The 12527-nt window shown below is 41.0% G+C and overlaps 1 protein-coding gene across 1 annotated transcript in view; it reads right to left on the bottom strand.

Annotated features, from left to right (window-relative positions):
- Positions 1-12527, bottom strand: part of NSF (N-ethylmaleimide sensitive factor, vesicle fusing ATPase) — a 70307-nt gene that overhangs the window by 25645 nt on the left and 32135 nt on the right. Inside the window, exons 5-8 of the mRNA XM_075277115.1 lie at positions 7296-7462; positions 6603-6710; positions 5902-5977; positions 3901-4056 (exon numbers count right to left, since the gene is read on the bottom strand). Coding sequence (XP_075133216.1) covers positions 3901-4056; positions 5902-5977; positions 6603-6710; positions 7296-7462 — 507 coding nt within the window. The remainder of the gene's footprint in view (positions 1-3900; positions 4057-5901; positions 5978-6602; positions 6711-7295; positions 7463-12527) is intronic.

Genomic DNA, 12527 nt, shown 5'->3' with positions numbered 1-12527 from the left:
TGTATAGCAGTATTAAAAATTGTGGGTGCACGTAACCCCCATATATTCTTTGAATTCCCAGTCAGACAATGGCACTGTATACCAGTATTAAAAATTGTGGGTGCACATAACCCCCATATATTCTTTGAATTCCCAGTCAGACAATGGCACTATATACCAGTAGTAAAAATTGTGGGTGCACATAACCCCAATATATTCTTTGAATTCCCAGTCAGACAATGGCACTGTATACCAGTATTAAAAATTGTGGGTGCACATAACCCCCATATATTCTTTGAATTCCCAGTCAGACAATGGCACTATATACCAGTAGTAAAAATTGTGGGTGCACATAACCCCAATATATTCTTTGAATTCCCAGTCAGACAATGGCACTGTATACCAGTATTAAAAATTGTGGGTGCACATAACCCCCATATATTCTTTGAATTCCCAGTCAGACAATGGCACTATATACCAGTAGTAAAAATTGTGGGTGCACATAACCCCAATATATTCTTTGAATTCCCAGTCAGACAATGGCACTGTATACCAGTATTAAAAATTGTGGGTGCACATAACCCCCATATATTCTTTGAATTCCCAGTCAGACAATGGCACTGTATACCAGTATTAAAAATTGTGGGTGCACATAACCCCCATATATTCTTTGAATTCCCAGTCAGACAATGGCACTGTATACCAGTATTAAAAATTGTGGGTGCACATAACCCCCATATATTCTTTGAATTCCCAGTGAGACAAAGGAACTGTATAGCAGTATTAAAAATTGTGGGTGCACGTAACCCCCATATATTCTTTGAATTCCCAGTCAGACAATGGCACTGTATACCAGTATTAAAAATTGTGGGTGCACATAACCCCCATATATTCTTTGAATTCCCAGTGAGACAATGGAACTGTATAGCAGTAGCAAAAATTGTGGGTGCACGTAACCCCCATATATTCTTTGAATTCCCAGTCAGACAATGGCACTATATACCAGTATTAAAAATTGTGGGTGCACATAACCCCAATATATTCTTTGAATTCCCAGTCAGACAATGGCACTGTATACCAGTATTAAAAATTGTGGGTGCACATAACCCCCATATATTCTTTGAATTCCCAGTGAGACAAAGGAACTGTATAGCAGTATTAAAAATTGTGGGTGCACGTAACCCCCATATATTCTTTGAATTCCCAGTCAGACAATGGCACTGTATACCAGTATTAAAAATTGTGGGTGCACGTCACCCCAATATATTCTTTGAATTCCCAGTCAGACAATGGCACTGTATACCAGTAGTAAAAATTGTGGGTGCACATAACCCCCATATATTCTTTGAATTCCCAGTCAGACAATGGCACTGTATACCAGTATTAAAAATTGTGGGTGCACATAACCCCCATATATTCTTTGAATTCCCAGTCAGACAATGGCACTGTATACCAGTATTAAAAATTGTGGGTGCACATAACCCCCATATATTCTTTGAATTCCCAGTCAGACAATGGCACTGTATACCAGTATTAAAAATCGTGGGTGCACATAACCCCCATATATTCTTTGAATTCCCAGTGAGACAAAGGAACTGTATAGCAGTATTAAAAATTGTGGGTGCACGTAACCCCCATATATTCTTTGAATTCCCAGTCAGACAATGGCACTGTATACCAGTATTAAAAATTGTGGGTGCACATAACCCCCATATATTCTTTGAATTCCCAGTGAGACAAAGGAACTGTATAGCAGTATTAAAAATTGTGGGTGCACGTAACCCCCATATATTCTTTGAATTCCCAGTCAGACAATGGCACTGTATACCAGTATTAAAAATTGTGGGTGCACATAACCCCCATATATTCTTTGAATTCCCAGTGAGACAATGGAACTGTATAGCAGTAGCAAAAATTGTGGGTGCACGTAACCCCCATATATTCTTTGAATTCCCAGTCAGACAATGGCACTGTATACCAGTATTAAAAATTGTGGGTGCACATAACCCCCATATATTCTTTGAATTCCCAGTGAGACAATGGAACTGTATAGCAGTATTAAAAATTGTGGGTGCACGTAACCCCCATATATTCTTTGAATTCCCAGTCAGACAATGGCACTGTATACCAGTAGTAAAAATTGTGGGTGCACGTAACCCCCATATATTCTTTGAATTCCCAGTCAGACAATGGCACTATATACCAGTATTAAAAATTGTGGGTGCACATAACCCCCATATATTCTTTGAATTCCCAGTCAGACAATGGCACTGTATACCAGTAGTAAAAATTGTGGGTGCACATAACCCCCATATATTCTTTGAATTCCCAGTGAGACAATGGCACTGTATACCAGTAGTAAAAATTGTGGGTGCACGTAACCCCCATATATTCTTTGAATTCCCAGTCAGACAATGGCACTATATACCAGTATTAAAAATTGTGGGTGCACATAACCCCCATATATTCTTTGAATTCCCAGTCAGACAATGGCACTGTATACCAGTAGTAAAAATTGTGGGTGCACATAACCCCCATATATTCTTTGAATTCCCAGTCAGACAATGGCACTGTATAGCAGTATTAAAAATTGTGGGTGCACGTAACCCCCATATATTCTTTGAATTCCCAGTCAGACAATGGCACTGTATACCAGTATTAAAAATTGTGGGTGCACATAACCCCCATATATTCTTTGAATTCCCAGTGAGACAATGGCACTGTATAGCAGTAGCAAAAATTGTGGGTGCACGTCACCCCAATATATTCTTTGAATTCCCAGTCAGACAATGGCACTATATACCAGTAGCAAAAATTGTGGGTGTATATAGCCCCAATTCTATTGCTAGGGGACTTGCAGGGTATTTCTGAGGTGAAGGTGGGGGGGCACACCGTTGGAACGGGGATTTGGGGTGTATATATGGGGTATACGGGAATACACTGTCAGTGTGTTCCATTCAGGATCCTGGGAAAGCTGGGTTGCGGCGATTGAGCCCGTCAGTGCCACGTTACACTGACAAGCTTCTCCCTGGAATTGAAGTTATATGTAAGCCCAATATATTCTTTGAATTCCCAGTGAGACAATGGCACTATATGGCAGTAGCAAAAATAGTGGGTGTATATAGCCCCAATCCTATTGCTAGGGGACTTGCAGGGTATTTCTGGGGTGAAGGTGGGGGGGCACACCGTTGGAACGGGTATCGGGGGTATATATCGGGTATACGGGAATACACTGACAGTGTATTCCATTCAGGATCCTGGGAAAGCTGGGTTGCGGCGATTGAGCCCGTCAGTGCCACGTTACACTGACAAGCTTCTCCCTGGAATTTAGCTCTTATAAGAGCTGTTGTGGTTGTCTTCTCCTTCCTATCCTAGCCTGTCCCTGCCTACCCAGAATCTAACCCCTAGCTAACTGGACGGAAACCTCCGTCCTCGGTGAATTGCAAGCTCAGAATGACGCGAAGCTGGGCGGCGCTGTTCTTTTAAATTAGAGGTCACATGTTTTCGGCAGCCAATGGGTTTTGCCTACTTTTTTCAACGTCACCGGTGTCGTAGTTCCTGTCCCACCTACCCTGTGCTGTTATTGGAGCAAAAAAGGCGCCAGGGAAGGTGGGAGGGGAATCGAGTAATGGCGCACTTTACCACGCGGTGTTCGATTCGATTCGAACATGCCGAACAGCCTAATATCCGATCGAACATGAGTTCGATAGAACACTGTTCGCTCATCTCTATTAAGAACATATTGCGATAAATGTTCTTTAAATGATGCTCATACCAGTACACATGGGAAGTTGGCGATATTTACACGGAAGGTACTTTAATGGGGTTTCCTGAGCTGGGGGCCAGTTTTGATACTGATGTCCAATCTGATAGATTTCCTCTAACCTTGCCGGTAGATTACACCACATTAGAGAAACTCACCCATCTGTTCCACGATCTCTGGTGGAAAGACCCTTGAAGCAAAGGCTCGTCTGAAGATATCAGAGAACTCCTTGTCCAGACCACCAATCCCCATCTTCTCAAAGTTCCAGTCGGGGTTGATGATGGACTGGCGATCCTGCTTGGTCTTTGATTTGCCTACATGTGTAAAATTGAAGACATAAATAATTAGTATCATCCACAAAGCAATCAGAAAAGCAGACTCTTCTAGAAATCTTCATCTTACACAGGACAGTATCCTCCAGGGGATCAATATAGTCAATCCATCTCAGGTCCTAACTTTGCAATATAAAAATCAATAAACTTCCTCTCTTCTCCATTTCAGGGAGTATTTTCTGTCCAGGTCACCAGATATCCACCAACCTATGACTTCTCTGTTCCTAGCTCTGGAATCAATGGGATAATCCAATAATTAAGCTAACACGATGCAATGAAAGTAGTATTCCCATCTCCAGGATCATATAAAGCTAACTGAAGTGTTTTAACCAGCCCATTGCTTTCTCCATCTTGCTGTTTGCCAGATACAGCTAAATATGTATCCACAGAGTTTACTGCTTGTTATTTAGGTTACAGATCACCTCTATATCTAGCTTTAGTTGGTTGACTGCTCCCAGCCACCTATATATTCTTCTTTCCCTTGCTCTCCATATTGCTTTCAGCTGCTGAGCCCTGATAACTGCTAGTAAAGTTTCCTCATCAGTCTCTGGTATCTTTGTATGTAAATCCAGGGACAACTGCAATGTAGAAACTGGTAGGGAAGAAACGGTTGGACTGAGCTGTACATTGGGAGGTGGAGGGGAGATAAGAAAACCCCTTTAACTGGGGTTAATGTGTAGTTCCTACAGATAGTACAGGCCAGTTACACTGTAAACTCAGTATGCAATTATTTGGGATTTCTGCTAATCCGACAACATAAAGGCCAGTATTGACGAAGCAAAATATCACTTAATCATTCATCATTATCAGGTTGAAACATTGAAGTATAAAGGCGAGGTCTCTAGATACAGTTCTGTGTAAGTAAAATACAGTGTGTGGTATATATTTTTGGGAGGTGGGGGCGTTTAAAGGAGCCCGTCACCGTATTTAACTCAAGCCAGAAAACCAGCGCAAGTCACAACAAAAATCTATGTTAGAAATCTATGATGTAAATAATAAATCTGCCACCCCCTGCAGGAAAACTGGTTTATAAGGGCAGAAATAGGCAATTCTTTCAGATAACAAATAATACAAACCTTCTTAGAAATTGCCTTTACTAATCGCATATGCAATCCTTGTTTGAGGTAGGTGGGTATCTATTTACTAGCTAGAATGCCATTTATTTTCATGGAGCTATTCCTTTATTATGTCTAATTCTGGGAAAGCTGAGTAACCCCATCTCCTCCCCCTAGCCTCACATCACTGCATATACTATAGCTCATTATTACTCATTTTTTTTATGAAGCAGGAGGGGGGGACCTTTCCATCAGTTAAAAAGAAAAATTGGCAATTGTCAGTGTGATACCCTGCCCTCCTGTGGTTCTGTGCAGTATATCTACTGTATGTTACTACTGCCACCTAATGGTAAACTGAAGAAAACTGAAGAAAAATGGATAAAGACAAGTTTACTTACAACGCACCAGGAAAGATTTAGCATGAGAGTAATTTTAAAAAGTTAGCTTGCAGGTTTATAGGGACTTTTTACCCTGCAATGAATCTATTTTGTTAGTCAGGAGACAAAGTATCCTCTGACAATAGGAATTCTACAGTATACAAAAACACATCTACATAACAGCTGACAAGCCCTGGTAATATAACATCTATGACATCTTATAAAGTGACTGTAGGACTTCACCTGCAAAGTTCTAACACACTTTCTCAATAAAGTTCCCTCATCCTGACAAGGTGATAAGTCTCGACTACTGACTTTTCCAAATTCTATTACTTAGAAGATTTTAGAAACACAATCCATATAATCTAAGAAGTGATAGTACAAGAATAACTCACCAGTGAGGTTTAGTGAGGAGTTGTCGGCCTTCTCAAACACCACCTGACTGTTCCCTACAACCAGACCGGCCTCAATCTGCAGAAGAGAGATGAACATTTGGAGGAAGCTTTGGGGAATATATAAGATCAGCAGCTACGACGACTCAAAATAAATAGAACATGTGTGTGATAGTAAATATGACAGTAGAGATAAAAAGCTATCAGGCAGCCATGGCAAAGTTTATTCAGGAGAGAAAGGCAGTTGTCATTGACTTCTCATTCAACAGTAGCCAGGTAAAATTTGGAACGGTAGAATACCTGTTGATATACCAAACATATATTTGGGAAACACGATTGGTATGGTATGAGGGTGCAGGGCACAGAACGGTTTCTCTAACTTATACAGATTATCTGTAGCCACCAATGTATCTAATACTAGCTACATAAATCCGCATCAATAGCTCTCTCACTGGTGGATATATGCAGCATGATTTATTAAAAAACAAAACAAAAAAACCCCTCAGTCTGCATTATACAAATTAGGAAATAATTCAGCACAAAATTTTAGAGCAATGACAGATAGACTGGTGAGTGTGTGGGATAGAAACATTAGAATGTGAGCTTATGTGGGGACAAGAGTACATATGACATTAGTACATGAGGTTCGGCATCTCAGAGTCACTTCTAGCTTAAATATAACCTTTGAGATATGCAAGAACTACCTTCTGTTTCTTTCCACTAGACTGCTCCCCCTTCAAGATGCTAGGGTCCATTGCCTCAATGTCTTTTACTACCAATCCAAAGAGCTTCTCATTGAAGGTGAACACCAGCTGCAGAAAAGACATTCAACACAGGAGAAATAAATGGAAGAATACGATCAGGTATAGACATTGTATAAAATTAGAAAAACTACCCAAAACAGGACAAATACTTCCCGACAAGAGCAGGCTAAAATAGAAATATAATATAGAAGTGTCAGGGATGCATCCCATATACAAGCAGTAGGAGCACATAAAGGTTGCTAGACTTTTTTTTTTTTTTTAAACTTTTAAATGGTCTGTCTCATCACAACCATTGCCATGTGTCCTATCAGGGCATAGAGATGAAACTGTAGGACTGCTCTGTTCGGGATCCTCCTCCGTTAGAGGAAAGGCATAAACTCAGAGCAGCTCCCACTTTGGCAGACTCAGCCTGATCATATATTACATTATTGCCAATTCCTCATGATGGCCAGCATGTAATACTATCATTCAGCTGCAGTGTCCATTGTCAGGTTAAATTATGTGCTTCCTTGTAGTAGGCAACCTGACCGCCTGCTCTCTTCTGCCATCACTTTTATTGGGACATGCAGCCGCAGTCATAATTGGAGGCCATTTTTAATAATGTGGAAGGTTCTTAGGAGAGACATGACTTACCTGCTGCCCAACAGAGAAGGCTTGGTTATTAAACTGCTGGATAAACTCTCCAGCCATCCTGTCTGTATCATAAGGGTTGGAGTCAACACTCTTCTTCTGCAGGAAGTCTATCTCAATGGTCATGACTCCAATGCACTGCTTGGTCTTGTCAAAGCTGTATATCGCAACTACAAAAATGAAAGAAAAAAACGTGGTTACAGAATATGAGGATTAATTCCGTACTAAAAACTAATCATATGATTTACACTTTACAATGTAAAGATCCATAAAACTATAGGAATAGGCAACAGCCTGGTCACTTTACCCATAATACTCGATTACAGCATATTTGGAAACTAAGAGAACAATGCCATCTAGTGGTGTAAAATCCAGTTGCAGGTAAACATTTACAATATGCCCTGCCATGGTTATACCATAGTTACAGGAGCCAGAGTAGTAATACCCTTATGGCTTATGGATAAGTCTTTAAGGTTTGATTTGTATGGGTCCAATCCTAAGAACCTTTCGGAATGACAAAATAATGGGGGTGCTTAGACATTAATGGCTATTGAAATATATGTCTTAGCAGTTGCCCGAGATGGCTGTACCTAGAAACTGTCTTACTGGGTTATTTTTTTCTACAGAAGTGAATGGAACTTGTGGAAACAGGAGAATAGCACAGCAAGCAATGCGGTTTCCTTAACTCAGACGTTTCCATAAGTCATTAACTATATGGGAGTGACAGAATTGTGTAGAACAGCCTGCTCGACTTTCCATGCACCTAGCCTCATAAAAGAGAAGTGAAATTAACCATGAACGCTGAGATAGGAACACCCCTCTATCAGAATATGGCTGAGCTTCAGCGCCATGTACAGCTTGTACATATGGACAAGGTGCTGCTCCTGTGTAGGAAAAAAGGGCCCCTTTATTTTGTTGATAAGTAAGGGTCCCATAGGATGAACCCCCAAAGACCAAACATTAACAGCCTGTACTTCATACTAAAGATTTACTGCCAGAATGTAGAAGAAACTGTACTGTATACAGCTACCCAATATTCTGGTATATATAGAGCAATCGTAATGCCTGCTAAGTTAAAGGCTTTTGATATTGATGACCTATGCTTAGGAAAAGTCATCAATATCAGGTCAGTGGGGATTCAGCACCCAGCTGTACCAGTAGCAGATATCTCTATATACTGCTCATCACACTATAGCAGCTCAGATCTGCAACTACTCGGCACAGTCACTATAATGTGTACACAGCCTCTGACACCAACAGCGGATCGATGGGGGTGCTGGGTGTCATAGCCCCACCAATCTGATATTGAAGCATTATCCTAAAGACAGCTCATCAATATTAAAAGCCTGGAAAATCTCTTTAACCATGAAAGCACACATTATTTATGTCAAGCCTCTCTCGTATATTTGAGTAATAGAATGGGGATTTATGTCATGTACACAGTCTTACAACATAACATGCATTTTTATGTATTAATGTTTCATATAAACTGTGACTATATGTCAAGAAACTGCAGTATAAGAGACGTAATAAAAAGTAATACTAAGACAGTTTATGGACAATCCCTCTTTGTGAGAAGTGTCCTCCAAACATCACTATGAACTGGCTGCTGGCTTTCTCCTATAGGGGTACTTTACAAAAACTGTTCAGATCACCACAGGAGACATAAAATTCTATAGATAAATAGGCTGTACATGTATTGCAAGGACATTGTGGGTCCTCTGAAGTATGGGGTGCTCCTTGACGCTTCTCCCAGGTCTAGTTGATGGATGAGATTCCCGCGTGATGTGCGTCCTCCTCTATTGATGGGTTTTCTAACCAGACAACTCGTGAATCTAATTTATCCTGTCTGTGGTTCTCATTGAAGCCTCTTTATTGCTGTACTATAAAACCTCTAAATGCATCCAGAAGATCATTATCACAATTAGCCAAATGGCTTTACAGAGCAATGATTTCACACAGGGGCCTTTACACACAGCAAAAGCACATTACAGTCCTGCTCTGTGCCAGGTGCTGATCCATTTATTATAACTTTACTTCAATGCCAAAGCAAGTAAAACACCTGGGGGAGAGCAATGCAAGGAATACACTTCACTACCCGATCTGCTCCATAATCACAGAAGAACCAGGGACTTAATGGGGGGTGTCCCAGGATTCAGTATTTGGCAAGCATGCATACATACATACATACATTTTTCAATTAGATTGTTTCAGAAAACAAGCTTCTGTATCTACTTATACACACATGGACAAAATTGTTGTTACCCCTCGTTTAATGAAAGAAAAAACCCACAATGTCACAGAAATAACCTGAATCTGACAAAAGTAATAATAAATAAAAATTCTACGAAAACAAATGAAAGTCAGACATTGCTTTTGGCTTCAACAGAATTTAAAAAAAATAAAAATAAAATAAAACTCATGAAACAGGCCTGGACAGAAATGATGGTTCCCTTAAAGAGGACCTTTCTTCAGATTGGGCACAAGCAGTTCCATATACTGCTGGAAAGCCAACAGTGCGATGAATTCAGCGCACTATCGGATTTCCCGATCTGTGCCCCGGGTGAAGAGCCATCGGTCCCGGTACCGTAGCGCTTTACAGTCAGAAGGGCGTTCCTGACAGTCAGCCAGGAACGTCCTTCTCCACAGCAGCGCCTATCGCTCTGTAGAGTGTGAGCGGGGAGTAACGCCTCCTCCCTTTGCTCACACAGCTCGTCCATAGACGAGTATTATCAGGAGGAGAGGGGGTGTTCCTCCTCGCTCACACTGTACAGCGCGATAGGCGCTGCTGTGGAGAAGGACGTTCCTGGCTGACTGTCAGAAACACCCTTCTGACTGTAAAGCGCTACGGCTTTCCAGCAGTATATGGAACTGCCTGTGCCCAATCTGATGATACTCTTTAACTTAAATTTTGTTGCACAACCTTTTGGGGCAATCACTGCAATCACACGATTCCTGTAACTGTCAATGAGACTTCTGCACCTCTCAGCAGGTATTTTGGCCCACTCCTCATGAGCAAACTGCTCCAGTTGTCTCGGGTATGAAGGGTGCCTTTTCCAGACGGCATGTTTCAGCTCTTTCCAAAGCTGCTCAATAAGATTTAGGTCAGGGATCATAGAAGGCCACTTCAGAATAGTCCAATGTTTTCCTCTTTTGCCATTCTTGGGTGTTTTTAGCTGTGAGTTTTGGGTCATTAGCCTATTGCAAGACCCATGACCTGTGACTGAGACCAAGCTTTCTGACACTGGGCAGCACATTTCTCTCTAGAATCCCTTGATAGTCTTGAGATTTCATTGTACCCTGCACAGACTCAAGACACCCTATGCCACATGCAGCAAAGCAGCACCAGAACATAACAGAGTCTCCTCCATGTTTCACAGTAGGGACAGTATTCTTTTCAAGATAGGCTTCATTTTTCTTTCAAAAACGAGGGGTACCAACAATTTTGTCCATGTGTGTCTTGCTGTTAGATACTCATTCATGATGTCCACCTAATATGTTGAGTACTGGTGGTCACACATGCTCAGCAGTTTAGTTTAGGTGCATGGCTCCTTTTGTACAGGCGCAGCAGAGCAAGTCCAGGTATTGTGCAGGTCAGGAGAAGAGATGAATAAAAGAGGACCGGACAGGAGGATATTCTGAGAGGGAATTGAAAGCCACCAGGGGGCTCTATAACAACATGCAGGTGCAGGAGCATTTTTACTAAACAATTCCAAATGAAGAATTGTTGTTATTTTGCTTGATCTAACAGAGAAAGATAATATTTCATTTAAAAAGTGGTACTCAAGCTGCAATAAAGGAAATACGGTGAGACATAACCTTCCACAATAACCTACAATAGCAGAAGTTTCTATAAAGTGCTAGTGCATGGCCCAAAATACCAAATGGGCATTAAAGAGTATGAACACTAAACAGATTACATACAAAATGTCTCCAAACAAAAAATGTTTAATAACATTGCTAAGTAAGCAAATGTTGAGGCCAAATCCATCTCAACATCAGACTGTGAAGCTAACGTTTTACATCAGAGCAGCGTTCATAATTCCACAAGCTTTAGAGCTGAATTCTCCCAGCTTTCCTTGTTTTTCCAGTGCCTGCACGGAGCTTGTGCTGAAATTACTAGTGTGAGAAGAGATGCCTCTATGCAAGGCGCTATACAGTAACCTGACGTAGTGAGAACCGTATGACTACATTATAAGGGCTCAGCTAAGCTGTTTGGGGTCGACAAATATTCTGAGCTTCTTATGTAATCAACTGGAAGAATTGTATACATGGCCCTGGGGTATAATACAGGTTGTATTCCAGGGTCAGTCCAGAATAAGTAATGTAATGTATTTACACCTGGGGGTTTTCTACAACTGCATTCAGTCTAGGCAACACTAAGGATGCTTTCTAAATAATTATACTAGATAAAGATACTTAATAAGGTACTAGACAAGATCTTCATATTCCAATGGCCAATATTACACACTAGAAAAGGCTAGAGGGGCACTGAGCCTTGGGTCATGCAATATCAGGATGAATGATTTAGGAAATCAGTGCACGCTGTACGCCACCCTCTAGAGGGCAGCATCCTTAACATCATGAACGACTCAGTTATAAAGTCTTTTAATCATGATGTGGATTTAATTGCCAAATTAGTATTTCTATTCCAAAATGAACAGATTCCCAGCTATGGACAGCGCTGTTTCGGCCTATTGGGCCTCCTCAGCATAGCGCAGGGATACTGATTTGGCAGAGTGAGAGACTATAGACCAGGGTCAGGGGATAATCGTACACATCAGGGAGAGTGTGTGCCTACATAGGCTGTAAGTTATACACAATGTCATAATCCAACCTTGGTTATACAAAATGAAGATTACAAAGTGGCTGTCTAGTTCTACCGTAATACTCCAAGTAAATTTCCCATGAACATAACCAGATTGTCATTAGTAGACAACTAAAAGGTAAAGATTTTTTCAAATATAAAACATTTTGCTGAGTTTTAAAGGTTTCCTTGAACCATCTTATCGGTGACCATATTGATTTGATTAGTTGCCAACGCATACAACTATGAATGCAGGAACTTTCTATGGTCTGGCACTTGTCAGAAACCCAGCCCTGATTTCCTTATTGAGGCCATGTTATCAGGCAGGCACAATACATATATGAGACAATATTCCAGCAAGGAAGTCACAACTGGGTTTCAGAGCGTGGAAAGTTCCTGCATTCAAGGATTTATCCAATGGCAACCAA

Source organism: Leptodactylus fuscus, chromosome 6 (assembly GCF_031893055.1).
Source record: "Leptodactylus fuscus isolate aLepFus1 chromosome 6, aLepFus1.hap2, whole genome shotgun sequence".
In the NCBI taxonomy this organism is placed as follows: Eukaryota; Metazoa; Chordata; class Amphibia; order Anura; family Leptodactylidae; genus Leptodactylus; species Leptodactylus fuscus.
The sequence above is the reverse complement of the archived record's forward strand: the minus strand, read 5'-3'. Positions and strand labels throughout refer to the sequence as shown.